At 39.1% G+C, this 25,639-nt stretch overlaps 1 protein-coding gene across 2 annotated transcripts in view; it reads left to right on the forward strand.

Annotated features, from left to right (window-relative positions):
* The window catches only part of robo4 (roundabout, axon guidance receptor, homolog 4 (Drosophila)), a 75,203-nt gene that overhangs the window by 24,010 nt on the left and 25,554 nt on the right, over positions 1 to 25,639 (forward strand). For both annotated transcript variants that reach the window (XM_034178884.1, XM_034178885.1), the window contains exons 3-9: positions 449 to 606; positions 6,463 to 6,583; positions 10,773 to 10,911; positions 15,164 to 15,291; positions 18,080 to 18,195; positions 18,372 to 18,603; positions 18,754 to 18,875. In XM_034178884.1, coding sequence (XP_034034775.1) covers positions 449 to 606; positions 6,463 to 6,583; positions 10,773 to 10,911; positions 15,164 to 15,291; positions 18,080 to 18,195; positions 18,372 to 18,603; positions 18,754 to 18,875 — 1,016 coding nt within the window. The remainder of the gene's footprint in view (positions 1 to 448; positions 607 to 6,462; positions 6,584 to 10,772; positions 10,912 to 15,163; positions 15,292 to 18,079; positions 18,196 to 18,371; positions 18,604 to 18,753; positions 18,876 to 25,639) is intronic.

Raw genomic sequence — 25,639 nt, forward strand, 5'->3', positions numbered from 1 at the left:
TTAAAAAAGATAACTTTTCAGTTAGCTGATTTCCGGTTATCGAAACTAACTTTTTGGTTAGCTGTGCCCACCACTGATAATATCATATTACAACATATACAGTGCACCAAGTGTACAAAGGTAAATAACAGCTAGTTTTTTAATGTTTTCCCTGTTTTTATAGATTGGAAAAAAATGCTTTATTATTATTATTATTATTATTATTATTTTATTATCATTCACATTTGATGCTGCTAATAGTCATGCACTAAAAATGGTATGTCAAAAGTTCAATGAACAGAAATATATAATGGTAAAGAATCTTATAAGTTGTTATGTTAGTCTAAAATGGTTTGTACTCTGAGTTGTTTCCATTCTCAGATAACATAATGAGTAAAACAGAAAGGTGTCGGTCTCTGTGAGTCATTTTGAGTTGATAAACTGCTGTCATGTGATCTGGTTGTTGCAGTTTTGAAGGATGAGTTCCTTGTGCAGCCCAGTGATGTAGAGGTGGCTGAGGGGGAGGTGACCGTTTTGAACTGTAGCCCCCCGATGGGACACCCTGAACCGGGCGTCATGTGGAAGAAAGATGGTCTGCTCATCAACGACAACGATCCCAACTATACTGTAAGAGCTGCTCTTTAATGGCTGCGATAAGATGATCAGCAGAAAGCAATCACCGATGTTTTAAAATTTAATAAAGCACTGATTTTTACTTTTTAAACACTGTAGCTTGCTGTCTTTAACAACGCTTCAGTGCTGAATGCAATAAAGTCCTTTTCAGACATGAATTTGTGGTAAACTCGAGTCCAAATATAAAATAAAACGCAACGCTAAAATACCCTCAGCCGTATGAGCTTTGTATTCTTTATAATTTGCAGTTGTTTCATTAATTATTAATTAAGATCCTGTTGTCTTACATACAATCTGTACATGTTCAATAAAGCCCCTCTATTAATCAGTCAATCAAAAACAATATTTACGTTTTAACAATGTATGCATGAGGCTTTGCGTGTGTGTGTGTAGATGAGGTTTTGACAAAAGCAGAAGTTACGCAAATCAAGGAATATTTGTAGATCACCCTCTGTGCATTTGCTGGTATTAATGCGACAAATTTAACTCCATAGGAAGTTAGCTTTGAGTTAGCAGAAGTTAGTGTGCACGCTAACGCCGCAAAGTGTGTTATCAGGTTACAAAAACAGTGTTTTCAGTTTTAAAAGTGTTTATTTCTCGCTATGTTTTACATAATATATGACAAAGAGGAAATATTTACACACAAATGAAACAGAGTTTTGCAGCTAGCTCCCAGCCTGTGACGTCACCATGCTAACATCTGTGAAATAAGTTCAGAGGTGTCATTAGGTTCCAAAAGCGCTGTTTTTGTTTTTTTGTTTTTTTTAAGTGTTTATTTCTTACTAGCTTTTACATAATATATGAGAGACATGCGTATAAACACAAAGAAAAGCGGTTTTGAAGAGACCAGCCACTGACGTCAGGGTGGAGCTCTACTCTGATTGGCTGTCATCCGTCGCCACTCAAAAACAAAGCAGAACAGATTCAAACATAATGTGACTAGTAACCTCTTAAAATACCTCTTAAAAATTGTCAAGGTTAGCCATCTTTGAACTTGTCCTAGGTCTGTGTCCCAAGAATGTTCCCTGTGAATTTGAAGACTGTGGCACTAATAGAACTGAACTTATGGTGAACACAGATGGACGGACGGTACAAAGTGGTGGTTGAGCTAATAGGATTAATAAATGGAATAGTTTTGACACGACATGTTACCTTGTAACACACTACACATGACACATGGTGTAAACTATTCCATTTCAAAACCCTGTTAACTCAACCAATAATTTGCATCACTTTTTACTATTTTTACCAAAATTAGAGCAACTTTAACTTTTGACCACTGTACAAACTGAAATTGACCTTTGTCACCATTCTTGCTGTTTGTACCCCATAACATTCAGTCATAGATAGTCCAAACTATACCTTTTTGGAACCTTTATGACAGGACAAATCATGTGGTATAGTTTTCAGTATAATTGGCGCATTTTTCAATTTTGACCCCTGTGTAATTCTTCACGTGACCCCAACCTGACCGATACTGATATCTGGTGAAAATTTCATGTAAATAGCACCTTTAGCAACATATTTGCTGGAAAAAATGGTGATGTGTTCAATATTTATTTTGCCTGCTATATGTCTGTGCAGCTAATTTTGAGTTGAAAATGTGTATATCGAGATATAGACAATAAATAAATCACATAAAGTAACATTTGGCTGGGAGTGATTTTTAAATTCATCACGTGTTGTGATAATTTATGTGACAGTGTTGAGAAAAAGAAAAAAGAATATGGGAAAAAACCATCCTGTTTTAGTATATGGCTTTGACAGTATGTGTGCTCTGATTGGCTGATTTCCGGTCTGATATTTTCCCATATCAGTTACCATGACAGTCGGTAAAGATCGCGTATCAGATTTGCAACTTTGTTTACAATTTTCACTGTGGGAATTAAAAGAAAGCAAAAAGCGAACAAATAAATTACGAGCAACAAAGAGAACCATTCTCCAATTGAATTTTATTACACTAACGAGCTTGAATTGGAGGAATTAAGAGCAAACGATATCGAAATGGACATGCAAAATGTAGACCAACAAGATGAAAACACAGCTCCAAACAGCCATATAATAAACACATTTAGTTCAAATCAAATCAAATCAATTTAATTTATATAGCGCCAAATCACAACAAACAGTTGCCCCAAGGCGCTTTATATTGTAAGGCAAAGCCATACAATAATTACGGAAAAACCCCAACGGTCAAAATGACCCCCTGTAAGCAAGCACTTGGCGACAGTGGGAAGGAAAAACTCCCTTTTAACAGGAAGAAACCTCCAGCAGATCCAGGCTCAGGGAGGGGCAGTCTTCTGCTGGGACTGGTTGGGGCTGAGGGAGAGAACCAGGAAAAAGACATGCTGTGGAAGAGAGCAGAGATCAATCACTAATGATTAAATGCAGAGTGGTGCATACAGAACAAAAAGAGAAAGAAACACTCAGTGCATCATGGGAACCCCCCAGCAGTCTAAGTCTATAGCAGCATAACTAAGGGATGGTTCAGGGTCACCTGATCCAGCCCTAACTATAAGCTTTAGCAAAAAGGAAAGTTTTAAGCCTAATCTTAAAAGTAGAGAGGGTGTCTGTCTCCCTGATCTGAATTGGGAGCTGGTTCCAGAGGAGAGGAGCCTGAAAGCTGAAGGCTCTGCCTCCCATTCTACTCTTGCAGCATTCTGAATTAACTGAAGGCTTTTCAGGGAACTTTTAGGACAACCTGATAATAATGAATTACAATAGTCCAGCCTAGAGAAAATAAATGCATGAATTACTTTTTCAGCATCACTCTGAGACAAGACCTTTCTAATTTTAGAGATATTGCGCAAATGCAAAAAAGCAGTCCTACATATTTGTTTAATATGCGCATTGAATGACATATCCTGATCAAAAATGACTCCAAGATTTCTCACAGTATTACTAGAGGTCAGGGTAATGCCATCCAGAGCAAGGATCTGGTTAGACACCATGTTTCTAAGATTTGTGGGGCCAAGTACAATAACTTCAGTTTTATCTGAGTTTAAAAGCAGGAAATTAAGGTCATCCATGTCTTTAAGACAATCCCGCAGTTTAGCTAATTGGTGTGTGTCCTCTGGCTTCATGGATAGATAAAGCTGGGTATCATCTGTGTAACAATGAAAATTTAAGCAATGCTGTCTAATAATACTGCCTAAGGGAAGCATGTATAAAGTGAATAAAATTGGTCCTATCACAGAACCTTGTGGAACTCCAGAATTAACCTTAGTCTGTGAAGAAGATTCCCCATTTACATGAACAAATTGTAATCTATTAGATAAATATGATTCAAACCACCACAGCACAGTGCCTTTAATACCTATGGCATGCTCTAATCAAAAGCAGCACTGAGGTCTAACAGAACAAGCACAGAGATGAGTCCACTGTCTGAGGCCATAAGAAGATCATTTGTAACCTTCACTAATGCTGTTTCTGTACTATGATGAATTCTAAAACCTGACTGAAACTCTTCAAATAGACCATTCCTCTGCAGATGATCAGTTAGCTGTTTTACAACTACCCTTTCAAGAATTTTTGAGAGAAAAGGAAGGTTGGAGATTGGCCTATAATTAGCTAAGATAGCTGGGTCAAGTGATGGCTTTTTAAGTAATGGTTTAATTACTGCCACCTTAAAAGCCTGTGGTACATAGCCAACTAATAAAGATAGAGTGATCATATTTAAGATCGAAGCATTAATTAATGGTAGGGCTTCCTTGAGCAGCCTGGTAGGAATGGGGTCTAATAGACATGTTGATGGTTTGGAGGAAGTAACTAATGAAAATAACTCAGACAGAACAATCAGAGAGAAAGAGTCTAACCAAATACCGACATCACTGAAAGCAGCCAAAGATAACGATATGTCTTTGGGATGGTTATGAATAATTTTTTCTCTAATAGTTAAAATTTTATTAGCAAAGAAAGTCATGAAGTCATTACTAGTTAAAGTTAAAGAAATACTCGGCTCAATAGAGCTCTGACTCTTTGTCAGCCTGGCTACAGTGCTGAAAAGAAACCTGGGGTTGTTCTTATTTTCTTCAATTAGTGATGAGTAGTAAGATGTCCTAGCTTTACGGAGGGCTTTTTATAGAGCAGCAGACTCTTTTTCCAGGCTAAGTGAAGATCTTCTAAATTAGTGAGACGCCATTTCCTCTCCAACTTATGGGTTATCTGCTTTAAGCTGTGAGTTTGTGAGTTATACCACAGAGTCAGGCACTGCTGATTTAAGGCTCTATTTTTCAGAGGAGCTACAGCATCCAAAGTTGTCTTCAATGAGGATGTAAAACTATTGAGGAGATAATCTATCTCACTCACAGAATTTAGGTAGCTACTCTGCACTGTGTTGGTATATGGCATTAAAGAACATAAAGAAGGAATCATATCCTTAAACCTAGTTACAGTGCTTTCTGAAAGACGTCTAGTGTAATGAAACTTATTCCCCACTGCTGGGTAGTCCATCAGAGTAAATGTAAATGTTATTAAGAAATGATCAGACAGAAGGGAGTTTTCAGGGAATACTGTTAAGTCTTCAATTTCCATACCATAAGTCAGAACAAGATCTAAGATATGATTAAAGTGGTGGGTGGACTCATTTACATTTTAAGCAAAGCCAATTGAGTCTAATAATAGATTAAATGCAGTGTTGAGGCTGTCATTCTCAGCATCTGTGTGGATGTTAAAATCGCCCACTATAATTATCTTATCTGAGCTAAGCACTAAGTCAGACAAAAGCTCTGAAAATTCACAGAGAAACTCACAGTAACGACCAGGTGGACGATAGATAACAACAAATAAAACTGGTTTTTGGGACTTCCAATTTGGATGGACAAGACTAAGAGTCAAGCTTTCAAATGAATTAAAGATCTGTCTGGGTTTTTGATCAACTAATAAGCTGGAGTGGAAGATTGCTGCTAATCCTCCGCCTCGGCCCGTGCTACGAGCGTTCTGGCAGTTAGTGTGACTCGGAGGTGTTGACTCATTTAAACTAACATATTCATCCTGCTGTAACCAGGTTTCTGTTCATAATCCTTTAATATCGAAAATGACAATTTAATGATACAAACTTATTGAAAGGTGAAACATGCTGCTGTGTTGTGTACAGCATTTTACTTTTAGTGTCATTATTACCATAAAAGAAGTGTTTAGTGATCAAAAGAATAAAAATTTAAATCAGCAGGATTTTAACATTTCATTGTTGAATTGTGTGTTGGATACAGTCAGCGGCCAGTAAAATAGACACACGTGCTTATTGTACTGCAATACAAACTTAAAGTTATGTTGAAGTAAGGTTTTTGTGTCTGAGAGATGTGGATTCAACCATGGTTTTATTTTTGAAGTTGGCATTGTTGGACTAAATGATTCTCATATGCTTTGAACATTTTTAGCACATTAGTACAGCTTTGGCCTCTTTATATTGGCTTCTGGTTCATGAGAGATTAGATCTGAAGGTCTTGTTAATAACATAAAATTCTGAAAGGTGGCATGCCCTCCAATTTAGCCGACAGTATGGAACGTTATGTACCTTCTCCTGATTTGCAGTCAGAAAATGCATGTTTACTCTGTGTTCCAAAAATGAATAGTGGAACAGTGGGTAGAAGAGTTCTCTTATTGCAGCCTCTTGTTGTTGTACAGTTGAACAGTGATTGTGTTGAGTCATTTAAATCTAGAAAGAAAGCACATTTTGCTTTATTCCTTTGCACCTACACCTTTTTATGATGCTTTCAAGTGCTTTGCAGCATTTTAAGAAAAAGCTATACAAATTAAAGGTTTTTTATTATTATTATTAATGCACAGTGACACTAACCAGTGCATCCTTTGTGGTTTCTCCATGATGAATCCACTGTCCTTGTCTCGCAGGAGGTGAGTAGGAAGCTGATCATTGCTCCTACAGAGAAGAAACACTCTGGTTCTTATGTTTGCGTGGCCAGCAACACTGCGGGAGTGAGAGAGAGCCGGGCAGCTCGGCTCAGTGTACTGGGTGAGACAACATTGCAAATTATTGTTGGTTTCACAGTGCCTGTTTTAAATGATATATCAGCTCTTTGCTTAAAGGGACAATTCTTATTTGAAAAAAAAATATTCCACCAGACATGTGACAGAGCCTTAGCAACAAGTGGGACTGGAACGATCCGACACGTATCATGATAATCGTATAGTAGTGTTTAGAATAATAGTAGTGCTATGTGACTAAAAAGATTAATCCAGGTTTTGAGTATATTTCTTATTGTTACATGGGAAACAAGGTACCAGTAGATTCAGTAGATTCTCACAAATCCAACAAGACCAAGCATTCATGATATGCACACTCTTAAGGCTATGAAATTGGACTATTAGTAAAAAAAAAGTAGAAAAGGGGGTGTTCACAATAATAGAAGTGTGCCATTCAGTCAGTGAGTTTGTCAATTTTGTGGAACAAACAGGTGTGAATCAGGTGTCCCCTATTTTAGGATGAAGCCAGCACCTGTTGAACATGCTTTTCTCTTTGAAAGCCTGAGGAAAATGGGACGTTCAAGACACTGTTCAGAAGAACAGTATAGTTTGATTAAAAAGTTGATTGGAGAGAGGAAAACTTATACGCAGGTGCAAAAAATTATAGGCTGTTCATCTACAATGATCTCCAATGCTTTAAAATGGACACACAAAAAAAAAAAAAACCAGACGCGTGGAAGAAAACGGAAAACAACCATCAAAATGGATAGAAGAATAACCAGAATGGCAAAGGCTCACCCATTGATCAGCTCCAGTTTGATCAAAGACAGTCTGGAGTTACCTGTAAGTGCTGTGACAGTTAGTAGACGCCTGTGTGAAGCTAATTTATTTGCAAGAATCCCCCGCAAAGTCCCTCTGTTAAATAAAAGACGTGCAGAAGAGGTTACAATTTGCCAAAGAACACATCAACTGGCCTAAAGAGAAATGGAGGAATATTTTGTGGACTGATGAGAGTAAAATTGTTCTTTTTGGATCCAAGGGCCACAGACAGTTTGTGAGACGACCCCAAAACTCTGAATTCAAGCCACAGTTCACAGTGAAGCATGGCGGTGCATCATGATTTGGGCATGTTTCTCCTACTATGGTGTTGGGCCTATATATCGCATACCAGGTATCATGGATCAGTGTGGATATGTCAAAATACTTGAAGAGCTCATGTTGCGTTATGCTGAAGAGGACATGCCCTTGAAATGGGTGTTTCAACAAGACAATGACCCCAAGCACACTAGTAAACGAGCAAAATCTTAGTTCCAAACCAACAAAATTAATGCCTCGCAGATGTGAAGAAATCATGAAAAACTGTGGTTATACAACTAAATACTAGTTTAGTGATTCGCAGGATTGCTACAAAAGCAGTTTGAACATAATAGTTTTGAGTTTGTAGCGTCAACAGCAGATGCTGCTATTATTGTGAACACCCCCTTTTCAACTTTTTTTTTTACTAATAGCCCAATTTCATAGCCTTAAGAGTGTGCATATCATGAATGATTGGTCTTGTTGGATTTGTGAGAATCTACTGAATCTACTGGTACTTTGTTCCCATGTAACAATAAGAAATATACTCAAGACCTGGATTAATCTTTTTAATCACATAGCACTACTATTATTCTGAACACTACTGTATAGTGCGGCCGATTTCGAATCATGTATTTCTGTCAAAATTAGTATCTGTTGTGATTTAGTCAAAGTAAACCGAAATTACAGAGCGGTCTAAAAAATAAAAAACAACAAGGAAGTAGGGTGCAAACAATAGTAATTTATTTACAGTTGAGCCAAAATAGTCCAAACAATCCCAAATCAGACAAGGAGGGAAAAGGAAATGGGGAGTTAAACACAACACACGAACTGACAAACCACACAAGGAAAAAACAAACCATAACTAAGAGGGAACAGCAGTGTACAACAGATTCACAAGTCTTGGCAAACCAGAAGTAACTGACAGGAAGCAACATAACCAACGTAAAGGGACCAGCAAACTCACAAGGGCAAACACAGGCTTAAATACACAAAGGAACTAATGAACAATAACTTACAGGTGTGGGAAATAACTAATGGACCACACAGCTGGGGAGTGACACAGGAAGAAAGTAACCAAACATACAAGCCAACCAAGAATACCAAAATAAAACAGGAAGTCTTAACAGAAATACAACCATGATAAAATAAACACAGGAATAGAACAAATAAAACCAGACCACAAAGGCAATGGGAACAAAACTGCTGCCAGTAAAAATATACTAAAAAAAACAGATAAGGGTAAAATAGTCAAAGAGTCATGAGGGCACACTGAGACACAAACAACACTAGGAACTGTCACCAGGGGAAGCCAGAGGACATGGCTCAATACAGACAAACCCACAGATGCAAAATCAAAGACAGGCACAAGGTGGAGGCAGAGGAACAATCCACAACTAGGACACATGACAGACACACAGAAGGGCCCACAGAAAGAGACGCATACAGCAGACAATGAACACAAGGGAACCTAGAGAAACCAGACAGAACCAAATACATTCCCACAAACAAAAAACACACAAGCAGGACTGAATAACATGCACCAACAGTATCAGGATACCATCAGCAGTCAACTGTTGCATGGAAGAAATAACCTCTTTCAGAAGAATCATAAATGATTTATAAAATATAGAAATATGAATCAGATACTATAGAGAATTACAGTTTATACTTCAGAATAACTTGTTTCTTTCAACATTCACCACAGATTGCTTTCTACATAATTAGGGTAAACAACAATGTGTGTCGTGATATGTATCAAATTGCAATAGGTGTATTGTGATATGTATCAAATTGTGATAGGTGTGTTGTTATGTATCAAATCACGATGGGTGTATCGTGATACATATCAAATTGCAATAGGTGTATCCTGATATGTATCAAATTGCAATAGGTGTATCCTGATATGTATCAAATTGCAATAGGTGTGTTGTTATGTATCAAATTGCAATAGATGTATCCTGATATGTATCAAATTGCAATAGGTGTATCCTGATATGTATCAAATTGTGATAGGTGTGTTGTTATGTATCAAATCATGATAGGTGTATCGTGATACGTATCAAATTGCAATAGGTGTATCCTGATATGTATCAAATTGTTACAGGTGTATTGTTATGAATCAGTTTGCGATCTGTGTATCCTGATATGTATCAAATTGTGATAGGTGTGTTGTTATGTATCAAATCACGATAGGTGTATCGTGATACGTATCAAATTGCAATAGGTGTATCCTGATATGTATCAAATTGTTACAGGTGTATTGTTATGAATCAGTTTGCGATCGGTGTATCCTGATATGTATCAAATTGTTACAGGTGTATTGTTATGAATCAGTTTGCGATCTGTGTATCCTGATATGTATCAAATTGTGATAGGTGTGTTGTTATGTATCAAATCACGATAGGTGTATCGTGATACGTATCAAATTGCAATAGGTGTATCCTGATATGTATCAAATTGTTACAGGTGTATTGTTATGAATCAGTTTGCGATCGGTGTATCCTGATATGTATCAAATTGTGATAGGTGTATTGTTATGAATCAGTTTGCGATCTGTGTATCCTGATATGTATCAAATTGTGATAGGTGTATTGTTATGAATCAGTTTGCGATCTGTGTATCCTGATATGTATCAAATTGTGATAGGTGTATTGTTATGAATCAGTTTGCGATCTGTGTATCCTGATATGTATCAAATTGTGATAGGTGTATTGTTATGAATCAGTTTGCGATCGGTGTATCCTGATATGTATCAAATTGTGATAGGTGTATTGTTATGTATCAAATTGCGATAGGTGTATCGTGATACGTATCAAATTGCAATAGGCGTATCATGTTATGTATAAAATCATGATAATTGTATTGAGTTATGTATTGTATCTCAATACGTGTGATATGTATCATATCGTGGAGCTAATGCATCATTCCATCCCCAGTAACAGTATAGTAACCTACGATACAGTGCAGGAATGGTGGCCAAGTGTTTATTATGCTTGGTTTCAGTGCAGAAGGTTCCCGGTTCAAACCTGTCTGTCACATTTCTCCATGTAATGTGGAGTTGCATCAGGAAGGAATGGGCTATGCTATGGCAACCCTAAAAAACAAGGGAGCAGCTGAAAAGGGCTTACTTTTTTACTGAACGTCTTTTCTCTGAACTGTAGCTAAACCAGTGTTGCTGCTGAAGCCTGAAAATGTGTCTGTGAGAATGGGCGAATCGGCCCATTTTTACTGCCAAGCTAAAGGTGACCCTCCACCTGCTGTGGTCTGGATGAGAGAACAAGGTCCACTTCCCAACGGCAGGTACAGTATTTCAGCAGTCCTTCTGCACTTTGTAATTCTTTACTGTTTACTTATGGAATACTGTTATGTGTTAGTGGAGCATTACATTGTTGTAACGTACATGAACATGGCCGCCATTCTGGCTCCATCATGGTTCATAACTGACACCACAGATGCCCCAGTAGCCACTATTGTGTTTGAATGTTTAGTTTCTGTAGTGCCTCTTTTGCAGTGTTTTCTGTGTTTTCGTTTATTTTTACATATGGAGCCATCCTGGAGCTGACCTCTAATGAACTACAGGGGTCAAAATTTAAAAATGGTCCAATCATGTTGAAAACTATACCACATTATTTGTCTGATCATACAGTTTCCAGACAGGTATAGTTTGGACCATCTATGACTGAATGTTCTGGAGTTATGGGTTAAAACAGTAAAAATGGTGGTTCCAATTTTGGTAAAAAAAAATGATGCAAATAATTGGTTGAGTTAAAAGCATTTTAAAAAAGAATAGTTTGCACCATCTGTCATACTTAGTTATCATGTCATGGGGTAACATATGAAAATTCAGAAGGTATATCTTCTATTATCCATTCCAATTCTAAGGTAGAACTTACCAGTGTATACTAAAGTATATCTAAACATCTAAAAAAAGAAGAGTAGAGCCACTTAGCTGCCTGGTCTTGAGAACCAGGGATGGTCACATGTCATAGAATCCAATGGATGTCGACCTTGTTTGACCTTTACTTTGGAGACCAAGCATTCAACACAGTCAAAACTATTGCATTTATTAATCGTATTTGCTCAACCATTAATTTGCATAACTTTTTACCAAAATTGAAGTAACTTTAACTTTTGACCCCTGTGCAAACTGAAACTGTCCTTTGTCACCATTTTTGCTGTTTTTACCCCATAACTCCAGAACATACAGTCACAGATAGCCCAAAATATAACTCTTTGGAATCCATATAATCACACAAATAGTGTGGTATAGTTTTCAACATGATTGGAGTATTTTTTAATTTTTAACCCCAGTGAAATTCTTTATTGACCCCTGTAGGTCATTAGAGGTCAGCTCCAGGATGTCTCCAAATCTGAAAATAAACATTAGTTAATTTAGAATATGTGTGCAAAATTTCATGCTTTTATCACAAACTGAATAATTGTTTTGGTTATCTGCTGCACTACAGTAATCATGATAACATATGTAATTATTTTTGAGAAATACTGATTAAATTAAAGCATTTATATAGTCAGTTATGCGTGGGCTACTTCAGAACTTTGATCTTCTTTACAAAAGCAATACAGCTGGGTAAGTGTGGCCAAGTAAAGAGGTTCATCTGAGATTTATGTGACTGATGTAACTCACAGAACTGCTGTACAAATAACCAAAGTATGTAATAACCACCATTAAATTCCCGAAACTGCAGCACAGCTGATGAAGCCTGCAGACTTCATGCAGTTATATGAGCTTCAGTGTAATTTTGTAGGGGAAAAGAGACGATGGAATCACTTGCTCTGCACACAAAAAGGCCTATCGCTATTAAAATGCAAACCCACAAAAGGGTGATTCTTAGACTACAGGCACTTATGTCCTTTGATCATATTGTATGAAAAACAGAAAAAAGGGGAAATTTCACACTTTTATAGTTATCTTTACAGTGAAAGTGTGTTAAGAAATTTGTTCTAGTAGTCTATGATGACTTTTTCACCTTTTTTCAGCATCATTATATGCAAATATTGCTGTTTTGTGCTTGTCCCACACCCAGACTTTTGATCTTCAATGATAAAAATGAATGGTAAAGAAACGTTTTTTCTAATGTTTTAAAATATCTCTTAATAAAATATCAGTAAAATAATCAAAACATAATTGGGGTATTCAATGTCATACAACTCTTGTGATTTTTTTTAAACAAAATGTAGTTGTCCCACACTATTGCCGTAATTTCCACCACAACACTGTAATGTCCCTTTAAACAGTTTGTATGAAAGATTGTTTGGGTAGTTTCTATGGAGATAAACAGTGACATCAGAGCACATGTATATAGCGCCAAATCACAACAAACAGTTGCCCCAAGGCGCTTTATATTGTAAGGCAATGGTGTGGTGGAAATTACATTTACAAGGCCAGTAGTGCCCGTAGTTAAAGAATCACCCAAAAACAAATCGGTGTTAAACGTACAAATGTTGACACTAAGAAATGCGAAATATTCACTCGTTGAAGTCAAAGTGGCGGATCCATACAGTCTGCCAGGATAATTTAACACACTGCCGTTTCTATTTCAGACTATATAAAGAACAAGTGAATCTGGTTCAACTTGTCCTGCGTTATGATAACTGATGACCAAATGCCGCAGCTCATCAAAGTGTGGTACTGGTCTTAATTTAAATGTCCAAATTTACCAGCATCCATATGCAGAACTCCATGAAATAATTTCTAAAATGGAGACCTGGTACAAAAGTAAGCCAAGTTAAATGCAGAACACAATCAGAACAGTAAAGAGAAAGAGATGATGTTGCTCCACTCATTGATGAGCCACTCATTAACGACTCTAAAGCCACCTTGACACTTGCATGAATTTGATTCCCGCACTGCTGTGCAATTCGTCATGTCAATGCATCCCGCTTTGTCCCACTGGACGCCACGATATATAAAATAATCATTTTGTAGCCGATGATGCATTTGCTCTCAGAACTTGGCTGATGAAACCATCTCTCATCACTTCCAGAATGACAGAGAAATGATCTACAGCTCCAAGTTTTCCCGTGCGTGTCGTGTAGTGAATTAATTTGGAATCTGGTCTCAAAGGTAATTATTTATAATATATATATATATATATATATGTATATATGTATATATATATATGTATATATGTATATATATGTATATATATATATGTATATATATGTATATATATATATATATATATATATATGTATATATGTATATATATGTATATATATATGTATGTATATATGTATATATATGTATATGTATATATATATATATATATATATATATATATATATATATATATACATATATATGTGTGTGTGTGTGGGTGTGTACTTGTATATAGTAATGGATTAGTCAAACAGTTGCATTTTCATTCCTTCTTATGAGTTATAAAATAGAGGTGGGCGGATTGATCCTAATATTGATAATATTGATACCAACGCTGGTATTGATATTGAACGATCCTCGTGTAAAAAGATCGATACTCAAGCTTTTTTTTCTCTCCCGCACGCACTGACTGCTGCGCACGCAGATTCATCAGTCTACTCTCTGTCTGTAAGAGCAGTACTGCGCTGTGTCATACAACACAGAGCAGCGAACCCTTGAATTGTGGTTTGTCAGCCCTCTACCTTAGGAAATTTTGTTTTAAGTTGTGTTGAGTGATATTTTTTAAACAAAAATGTTGATTGCGATAATAAATTATTTTGTTGTCACGTGCAACGTTTGGTGAAATTCTATCCTAGGTCTTTTGGATCGTTTGGATCTATGAAGCTTAAATATGAAAAAGTATCGTATTGATATCGGCGATACTGAGCCTGTATTTACTTGGTATCGGATCAATACCAAAATTCCTGGTATCACCCACCTCTATTAGAAAATGTATCTGTAAAGTTCTGTTCATTATAGGGGTAGCATCTCTTCATAATCTAATTTCAGGTTCAGTGTGTGGCAACTGTGTGTGGCATGCACCCACACACAGTTCACACACAGTTTACAACAGTTTGCGATGCGTTAACGCATTGGCACGCAAGATTGTGTGCCAGTACGGGAATCAAATTCACGCAAGTGTCATGGTGCCGTAACTCGATTTAACTCAACATTAGCAAAAATTGTAGAGAATGAAATAATGATCAGATATGAAAAAGACACAAATTAATCATTTCCTCACCACTACTTCTCTGTGTACACAGGACCTTACACACACACACACACACACACACACACACACCTGAGGTGCAAAAATTATAAATATGTCTCTTTCCACCTTTCTATTGACATTTTTAAAATATTTTAAGCACAAATAAGAAGAGAACAGCTTACATTTGGGAAAGCTTTGATAAATGCCCAAACATGCTGTGTTGTTATTCACGTATTTAGTTTTACTCATTTTACTGCAAGCCTAGGCATTATTTTCCCTGATATTCTGTCATGAATCAAACCAAATAGAGTATGATTTTCAAAATGTATAAAAGTAATTTTTTATATATATATTTTCAAAGCGTTGATTTAATTAAATACTGCCTCTATATGTGTATGTAGGTATCTTGTGAACCCAGACCAGACTCTCCAGATCCATTATGTGACAGCTGAGGATGCTGGGAAATACACCTGCACTGCTGCCAATGATGCAGGCATGATCACCGCCAGCGCAGAGCTATTCATTGAAGGTAAGATGAATTTTGATGACAAAATAACTTACACTATGCTATCGATCAGTTAGTTCTTTAACTGTATTCATCCTCAGGAAAGGAATTAAATTGTGCTTCATATGCATCTCAACATGCAACTGCTACACTTTCACTCCCAGTAGCCATCTGAATATAGTGCTTAACTTATGTAATCGTGTGATTTATCAGTGAGGTTGCTAAGTGAGGCCCAACAAACCTTTGAGCCAGTTGACGATAACTGAACAGCCTCAAGTGGACTGGGAATATTTTCAACCAGAAGAGGATTAAGAGTGGGAACCAAAGAACTTACTGCTTCAGCCATCACTGTGTAGAGAATCGGACACTTGATGCTCTTGATACTTGATCTTCTGAGTTTGTAGTTTTTCAGAACCAATCACCAACAACCAAACAGTCTTGGTTTTGTTAAAGATTTGTGAGTGCCCAGAATATGATTTACTTGCATTTATTCGAATTGTTAGCAAGATTATTCTGAAAGGTGTTTTTTTTTTTTTTTTAAACAGTTGTTTAAACTTATACCCCCGTCACACATAGAATTATGAATCGGTGCACCTCCAAAAAGTGTTGGATTTCAGTTCCAAAACGTTCTGACAGCCATCTGCCGAAGTCGACACAGTTGGTCAAAATTGGCCTGCAGCCCCAAGAGTTCAAAACCCTCCGGGCGCCGTCGATATGGGACACCTATGTGCAATCTGAGGACCATCTGACTGCAATTTACATATTCTGACAGCATCAAAACAGCATCTGAAACAATCTGATCGCGGTTGATTGAGCTCTGAGATCGATCGGTCACAGCAAAGCCTGCCGACATGCTGTGCCACGTTTGTCCACCTCCACTGGACCCCAGTTTTGAGGGCGAAGGAAATGTTATGTAATAACATGTATGTGGCGCTGTGCGCGCATCAGAGGCTCGGTGCAGCACCGCAACGCAGCTGAACGGGATGTCACCTCTGTAACGCACGTATTATTACACGTTCGCCTCCTAAGTCTGTAGCAGGTATGATGTGGAAATGTTTGACCAGCACATGACGACATAAACAAACATGTAACTCACCTCCGGTACCTAACGTTCCACAGTGCAGACAGCTGGTCAAGTCCCTTTCACCTGGCTGCGCTACATGCTGGCACTGTCAATCAGATGTCAAATGCATAATCCACCTCTGGCATAAATAAATCCCACGCACGAGCGTAGCGGCTCGTTCAGCCATTGTGAACATTCGCGCAGCTGAGTGGACACACACTCATCACTCAGATCACCTGTTCTACACAGGTACACGTGCACACTCTGTCTTTTGAGAGGTCATTTTAGCGCTGGGGATGTGAGGACATGCAGAGATTTGAGTGAGTGAGTGAGTGAGTGACAGCTCCAATGTCGGTGCTGTCTGACATGCATGTGCACATGCTAATGCACACACGTGCACACAAAACAAATCCACTGCGCTGTCTGGAGGGTGTTAGCAGGAAGAAAGAATAAAAAGCTGGACTAATTTCTGATGTGATTTTTTTTTTTTCGCTGCACTGAAGATGTACACTGTCTTTTTGGTAGTACACACGCGCGCAAGCGCAACCCAGTTGCATGCATGTGTGTGCGCGCGAGCGCAGGGACAACGACACGATGATTTCATTGAGCTAACTGACACTGCTAATTCTTGTAACACACACACACACACATATACACACAGACATACAAAATCCACTCCGCTGTAAGCTGTCTGGATGCATGAAGAGCTGTTCAGATGAAAAGCTGACGTGATTTTTGGCTGGACTGAGGAACTACACAGTCTTTTTTATTTTATGGAAGTCCGAAGCGAGTGCACAGCATCACTGGACTACATGTTACAATTTGGACTTTTGCAGCAGTGGAACACCAAAATGTAAGTCCCTTTTCTGTTGTTTATAAATTAATAAAATATCAAATGACAAGGATCTATTTTAGTCGTTATATAAAACAAAAAAGTAATGTTTTTACATTCTTTCAATGGAACAATTTTTTTTTTCCCTTTCTGTCTGGTAGCCAGGTCTCCTCTGCTGGTGGAGGATTGAGCTCTACCTCTCACAGCTGTCTGTCTGCTACAAAACATGTAACAGGCAGGCACTAAAATCTAACATTTCAGACTTTACAAATGTTTTTAACTGTAGCTTTATTCACTATGCCTGCAAAAAGATGTTAGCGGCCTAAAGTTATCGGAACTAAATTTAGCGGAAGTTAATTGGTCCATTGATGGTTTTTAAAGTTAGCTGAAAAGCTAATCAGGTAACAAAAAAGTTAGCTTCGCTAATTAGCAGATTAACGGGACTGTGTCCACCACTGTTCCATTTACAGATGATGGAGGCCACTGTGCTCATTGGAACTTTCAAAGCAGCAGAAATGTTTCTGTAATTTTTTCCAGACTTGTAGACAGGTGTGTGTCTTTCCAAATCATGTCCAGTCAACTGACCTTACCCCAGGTGGACTCCAGTTAAGCTATAGAAACATCTCAAGGATCATCATTGGAAACAGGAGGCACCTGAGCTCAGTTTTGAGCTTCATGGCAAAGGCTGTGAATATTTACGTACACATAATTTCTTTCTTTAAAAAAAAAAATTGCAAAAAAAAAAAAAAAAAAACTTTTTTCACATTGTCATTATAGGGTACTGTGTGTAGGAATAAAAAAATGAATTTCATCCATTTTAGAATAAGTCTGTAACATAAAAAATGGGGAAAATTGCACCACTTCTGTGATTGCTTTCTGGATGCACTGTAAATCTAAAAAAGCTGTTGTGTTTCCAGAGGCTGCAAGCATGGAACTGAAAGACCTCCACAAAGAGCTCTCTGCCATGAGGGTGGCTCTGGAAAATGTCACAATCATTGCCTCTGGATCCAACATATCCAGAGTACAATGGAAGGTAAGTAAAAGTCACAATCGATTCATTCTTTTTCAGAGAGAAGGCTGCTGATTATTATTCTCCATTAATGGATTTGAATGTAGTGCTTCCATTAGTGAAGAATATTTCCATGATATTCTTGACTATGCTAATGTCTCCTGTGTGTGAGATCCATGTTGTGGTTCTTCTCTGGCCAGCTGCAGCCCCTGCCAGCTCAGACACACTACCTTGATGGTTTTGAGGTTCTGTATCGTTCTCTGCTGCCGATTAGCTCTGACTGGGCAGCAAAGAAGGTGATGCTGCCCAGTTTCCAAACTCTGGTGGGCCCCTTAAAAAGAGGCTACAAGCACGAGTTCAAAGTTCGTCCGTATGGCAGCAACTTGTATGGAAGGGAGAGCAACACCCAGCACCTCAGAGTTCCAGAAATAGGTAAGAAATGTCTGTATTTTTTGGTTCAGACTGAGTACTTGGTTGAATATTTTCTTTAATGTTTTCATGTATTTTATTTATTTTCAATATTCTTCATCTGTTATCAGAAACTCTGCTATTCTGTTTTTTTTTTTTTTCTTTTTCATACAGAACCAAGTGCTTCACCATTGGCTGTGTCCGTAGCAGTTAAACGTGAGCAGAATAACACCATCCATGTGAGCTGGGAGCCGCCCCCTCATGAAACCCACAATGGCATCATACAGGGTTATCAGGTAACTGTTCCACCAGCTATACACAATGGTTCATCACAGTCAGCAACTAGCAACCCAACACAATCAAAAACATCACACTAAACTACATTTGAAAGTGACAAGAGTGTAACTTAGATCAGGGTTCTCCCAAAACATCTTAAGTATAAGATGAACATAAAATCAGTCATTGTAGGTTAGGGCCCCTTCACAGATAGTACGAATAAGTATAAATCAGGGCGAATCACGGCAGAACAGCTCATATGAGCGAACCATGAAACTGTCGAGCCGAGGGGCAGGCGTGAACGATGCCGTTGCGACGGTTTTGTGCACGTGGGAACACAGTGCGAGCAGCTGCGGCATGTGTAACCACATGCCGCAGCTGCTGTGAAAAAAAAATACATGCCACTCATGGGATTTGAACCTGCAGTTTCCAAAAGCTCTGATTGCCAGCCAAAAATGTTACCACTGAGCTACCATCACTGTCCTGTAAAAGGTGTGGCAAAATGCATATCAAGAAGTACATGGGCGTATTTAAGAAAAATAAAACCACACACCATATAAAAACACCACATTTTATTGAATCCCTTTTATCAAGCAGACAACACAAGTATGATCCGTCTGTTCCTCTGTAGATGACCCATGGTCACATACGTACAGTCATGAAATTACATGAATGATGAAGCAGCTCACTCTTATCATGTCCACATCTGCTGGCAGCATGTCCAGCTGGCCCCGCGTGCATGTCCTGCTGACACACGTGTCTTGTGGACCTCGTGCCGCAGGACAGACACCGCACCATGTGGAACAGAGCTCACATGGGTGACATGACATTCATATCGCCTGCCGCGTGTTATGATCTGACCGTCCGTTTCACCTGGGGTAGTCTGTCAATATGCGCAGCGAGCGCTTGCTGCACCCCATTGCAACAGCATTATATGTTTTTATGTATGGCCACGTGAGGTCAGCAAGCAGACACACGTGCGTCACAGTGGACAGTTGTTAGTACATGTCCGTCCGGACATGGTACGTGTTCTCCAGCTGGGACGTCGAGAATCAAAGATCCCCACAGCTGCTCCTGCCGGCGGCCACACTCCGTCAGTTCAGTGCACACACCAATGTGTCACTGTGTCTGCTGACTGTTGTTGTGTTAATAGTACAAATGGCCACACCTTTTCGACATGCCAAGCGAGTGGTGTTAGATGTTCATGTGTGTCAACTGGAATTTGGCCGGCACCTGCCGCGAGAGGGTTCAATGGGCTCTCACAGTGCGCACTCTGTCTTTCAGCCGCTGGTGTGCAGATAGTTGTCGCAAAAGGTGTACGAGGCACTGGAGGCAGCTACCATTTTACACGTATTGCATACGATTCCTGCTTCATGTGCACCTCATGCGCAGTTTGACCACATTCCTACTATGTGTGAAGGGGCCCTTAATAAGGATCTTTGCTCGGAAGGATCAAGTTGTCTGAAAGTTACCATCGCTCAGTCTTTATCTTCATCAAGACCAATAATGCTCTCAAAAGGACTGAGGAGATGAGAAGAAGTAAGTTCTATGTAGACTCCAAGGTCCATTGTTGCTAATGCTTATTCCAGCTCTCAGAAGGAGTAAGGATGAAGTGCTTGTGTTTATACACAGATGATCTATATTTAGTTAGACACAACCTAAATAAGAATGGAAAACCAAAACTATACAGTCCTCCAGTCTGTATTGTCCATTGTGCATCCTATGAGTAATGTTGCTGAGTTTGGATCAGGTGTGATGAAGCAGTGAGCTGTCATATATTATAACATGTCCTGTTGTCAACACCTGAGTTGTATAGTACATTCAAGTGAAATTCAACACAGAGAACACCTAGTCTAGAGGTAGTCATTGCCATGAGTCACTACTACCCAACTACAACTACCCTCTCAAAGATTCTTGAGAGGGTAGTTGTAAAACAGCTAACTGATCACCTGCAGAGGAATGGTCTATTTGAAGAGTTTCAGTCAGGTTTTAGAATTCATCATAGTACAGAAACAGCATTAGTGAAGGTTACAAATGATCTTCTTATGGCTTCGGACAGTGGACTTATCTCTGTGCTTGTTCTGTTGGACCTCAGTGCTGCTTTTGATACTGTTGACCATAAAATTTTATTACAGAGATTAGAGCATGTCATAGGTATTAAAGGCATTGCGCTGCGGTGGTTTGAATCATATTTGTCTAATAGATTACAGTTTGTTCATATAAATGGGGAATCTTCTTCACAGACTAAAGTTAATTATGGAGTTCCACAAGGTTCTGTGCTAGGACCAATTTTATTCACTTTATACATGCTTCCCTTGGGCAGTATTATTAGACGGTATTGCTTAAATTTTCATTGTTACGCAGATGATACCCAGCTTTATCTATCCATGAAGCCAGAGGATACGCACCAATTAGCTAAACTGCAGGATTGTCTTACAGACATAAAGACATGGATGACCTCTAATTTCCTGCTTTTAAACTCAGATAAAACTGAAGTTATTGTACTTGGCCCCACAAATCTTAGAAGCATGGTGTCTAACCAGATCGTTACTCTGGATGGCATTTCCCTGATCTCTAGTAATACTGTGAGAAATCTTGGAGTTATTTTTGATCAGGATATGTCATTCAAAGCGCATATTAAACAAATATGTAGGACTGCCTTTTTGCATTTACGCAATATCTCTAAAATCAGAAAGGTCTTGTCTCAGAGTGATGCTGAAAAACTAATTCATGCATTTGTTTCCTCTAGGCTGGACTATTGTAATTCATTATTATCAGGTTGTCCTAAAAGTTCCCTAAAAAGCCTTCAGTTGGTTCAGAATGCTGCAGCTAGAGTACTGACGGGGACTAGCAGGAGAGAGCATATCTCACCCGTGTTGGCCTCCCTTCATTGGCTTCCTGTTAATGCTAGAATAGAATTTAAAATTCTTCTTCTTACTTATAAGGTTTTGAATAATCAGGTCCCATCTTATCTTAGGGACCTCATAGTACCATATTACCCCATTAGAGCGCTTCGCTCTCAGACTGCGGGCTTACTTGTAGTTCCTAGGGTTTGTAAGAGTAGAATGGGAGGCAGAGCCTTCAGCTTTCAGGCTCCTCTCCTGTGGAACCAGCTCCCAATTCAGATCAGGGAGACAGATACCCTCTCTACTTTTAAGATTAGGCTTAAAACTTTCCTTTTCGCTAAGGCTTATAGTTAGGGCTGGATCGGGTGACCCTGGACCATCCCTTGGTTATGTTGCTTTAGACGTAGACTGTGTTTCATAATTATTGTATGGCCTTGCCTTGCAATGTGGAGCGCCTTGGGGCAACTGTTTGTTGTGATTTGGCGCTATACAAGAAAAAAGTTGATTGAAGTTGATTGATTGATGAGTTGCCTAACCCATGTGGTCTTGTTGTGCTGACCACAGACTTAAGCCCCTTTCACATCAGGCTTTCATACAGTTGTGTTGTGATGGATATGTAGTACACTGGAAAATTTGCACACATTTGGCGTAGTCCTTGTGTAGGCTGGTTAGTGATGGCACATGATTGCGTTCCTAGTCTTGCTTAAGCCCCTTTCACACCGGGCTTGCATACAGTTGCGTTGTGATGCGTATGGAGAAGGGATGTGAATCTCATCACTGACAATGATGATGATGATACGCATCTCGACTACCAGCAATATGATACATATAGCGATACATGACGATACTGACGATATGATGTGATAGGATTCACTCCTGTTTCCCAACTCGATGCAATGATTTGATATGTATTTGATGGCGATTCAATTCCTCACAGTGCAATACGATGCGATTCAACATGATGCAAAGAAATTATACCAAAAATTTAAATAGAAAAAAAGAAGCTGCAATTCACTACAGTATTATGGTATTCTTCTTCTTCTCCTGGTTGTACTATGGGCAGAGGATTTGTTTTACTCCTTATCAGCAGCAAATTTACAAGATTCAACATTATGGAACAGGAAACAGTTCCCTCATATGTGGAACCTGCTTCACACTCATGTGTCTGTTTGATCATCTGTTTTAAGCACGCACAGGCGTTGTGGACGCAGATCATTTCACCACACACTAGTGCACAGGTTAGATGACCTGTTCTGAGCACACACGTCCGCCAGTTTGATCACCTGTTATAAGCAGGTACAGACGATGTGGGCTGTGTGGATCATGCAGTCACATGCATGCATGTCGGTTCGACCACCTGGTCGGCGCACGCACACGTCCACCAGTTCGATCACCTGCTGTAAACACATACAGGATCATGCAGCTACACCTGTTCTCCTCCAGCTGATTCACTCTGGATGCCTGCACTCAGTTGTTCGATGTGTACAATTGTGCAGTGTTGTGTAGACAGTAGCGCAGTTTTGCACAGGCCTGCTTCAAAACTGCATGCTTTCTGTGTCTAGTGCTCTACGCAGAAAAAAATGAACATGTTTAATTTCTTGTGTCCGCCTCGTGTAGCGCTCAGCATACTGTCACATAGCAGAGCAAAAACTCAGCATAGAGCAGTGTTAATTTAACACTGGTGATTTTACTGTGTACTAAGACACTTTATGTTGCTTTTTGCTTTGAATTGTCACCCATTTCTATACCACTATGTTGGTTTTAAAGGCTTATTTATTACTGTGCTATTATCAAAGCCATCACTCAATCCATCTCAGGCCAAAACAACCCAAACGTCTGTGTATTTTATATCCAACGTCCTTCAGCACAATGTTAAGAATCTTTGAATTTGTGCCAGAAAACAACGAGAGTTAAAGAACAATCACTCCTATGAAAAAAGCACTGATGCCTGTAATATAAGTATTGTCTCTTTATCATTTGTCCTAATTCCGTTTGGATGTGTCAGCAACCTTTAACCATCAGATCTTCCTGATTACACATTCAGCTGAACATCAATCAATCAATTCAATTTTTTTTTTTTATATAGCGCCAAATCACAACAAACAGTTGCCCCAAGGCGCTTTATATTGTAAGGCAAGGCCATACAATAATTATGTAAAACCCCAACGGTCAAAACGACCCCCTGTGAGCAAGCACTTGGCTACAGTGGGAAGGAAAAACTCCCTTTTAACAGGAAGAAACCTCCAGCAGAACCAGGCTCAGGGAGGGGCAGTCTTCTGCTGGGACTGGTTGGGGCTGAGGGAGAGAACCAGGAAAAAGACATGCTGTGGAGGGGAGCAGAGATCGATCACTAATGATTAAATGCAGAGTGGTGCATACAGAGCAAAAAGAGAAAGAAACAGTGCATCATGGGAACCCCCCAGCAGTCTACGTCTATAGCAGCATAACTAAGGGATGGTTCAGGGTCACCTGATCCAGCCCTAACTATAAGCTTTAGCAAAAAGGAGTGTCTGTCTCCCTGATCTGAATTGGGAGCTGGTTCCACAGGAGAGGAGCCTGAAAGCTGAAGGCTCTGCCTCCCATTCTACTCTTACAAACCCTAGGAACTACAAGTAAGCCTGCAGTCTGAGAGCGAAGCGCTCTATTGGGGTCATATGGTACTACGAGGTCCCTAAGATAAGATGTTACCTGATTATTCAAAACCTTATAAGTAAGAAGAAGAATTTTAAATTCTATTCTATAATTAACAGGAAGCCAATGAAGAGAGGCCAATATGGGTGAATTAACTGAAGGCTTTTTAGGGAACTTTTAGGACAACCTGATAATAATGAATTACAATAGTCCAGCCTAGAGGAAATAAATGCATGAATTAGTTTTTCAGCATCACTCTGAGACAAGACCTTTCTAATTTTAGAGATATTGCGTAAATGCAAAAAAGCAGTCCTACATATTTGTTTAATATGCGCTTTGAATGACATATCCTGATCAAAAATCAATCAATCAATCAATCAATTTTTTTACATAGCGCCAAATCACAACAAACAGTTGCCCCAAGGCGCTTTATATTGTAAGGCAAGGCCATACAATAATTATGTAAAACCCCAACGGTCAAAACGACCCCCTGTGAGCAAGCACTTGGCTACATTGGGAAGGAAAAACTCCCTTTTAACAGGAAGAAACCTCCAGCAGAACCAGGCTCAGGGAGGGGCAGTCTTCTGCTGGGACTGGTTGGGGCTGAGGGAGAGAACCAGGAAAAAGACATGCTGTGGAGGGGAGCAGAGATCGATCACTAATGATTAAATGCAGAGTGGTGCATACAGAGCAAAAAGAGAAAGAAACAGTGCATCATGGGAACCCCCCAGCAGTCTACGTCTATAGCAGCATAACTAAGGGATGGTTCAGGGTCACCTGATCCAGCCCTAACTATAAGCTTTAGCAAAAAGGAAAGTTTTAAGCCTAATCTTAAAAGTAGAGAGGGTGTCTGTCTCCCTGATCTGAATTGGGAGCTGGTTCCACAGGAGAGGAGCCTGAAAGCTGAAGGCTCTGCCTCCCATTCTACTCTTACAAACCCTAGGAACTACAAGTAAGCCTGCAGTCTGAGAGCGAAGCGCTCTATTGGGGTGATATGGTACTACGAGGTCCCTAAGATAAGATGGGACCTGATTATTCAAAACCTTATAAGTAAGAAGAAGAATTTTAAATTCTATTCTAGAATTAACAGGAAGCCAATGAAGAGAGGCCAATATGGGTGAGATATGCTCTCGCCTTCTAGTCCCCGTCAGTACTCTAGCTGCAGCATTTTGAATTAACTGAAGGCTTTTTAGGGAACTTTTAGGACAACCTGATAATAATGAATTACAGTAGTCCAGCCTAGAGGAAATAAATGCATGAATTAGTTTTTCAGCATCACTCTGAGACAAGACCTTTCTGATTTTAGA

Source organism: Thalassophryne amazonica, chromosome 9, assembly GCF_902500255.1.
Source record: "Thalassophryne amazonica chromosome 9, fThaAma1.1, whole genome shotgun sequence".
NCBI classification, from domain to species: domain Eukaryota; kingdom Metazoa; phylum Chordata; class Actinopteri; order Batrachoidiformes; family Batrachoididae; genus Thalassophryne; species Thalassophryne amazonica.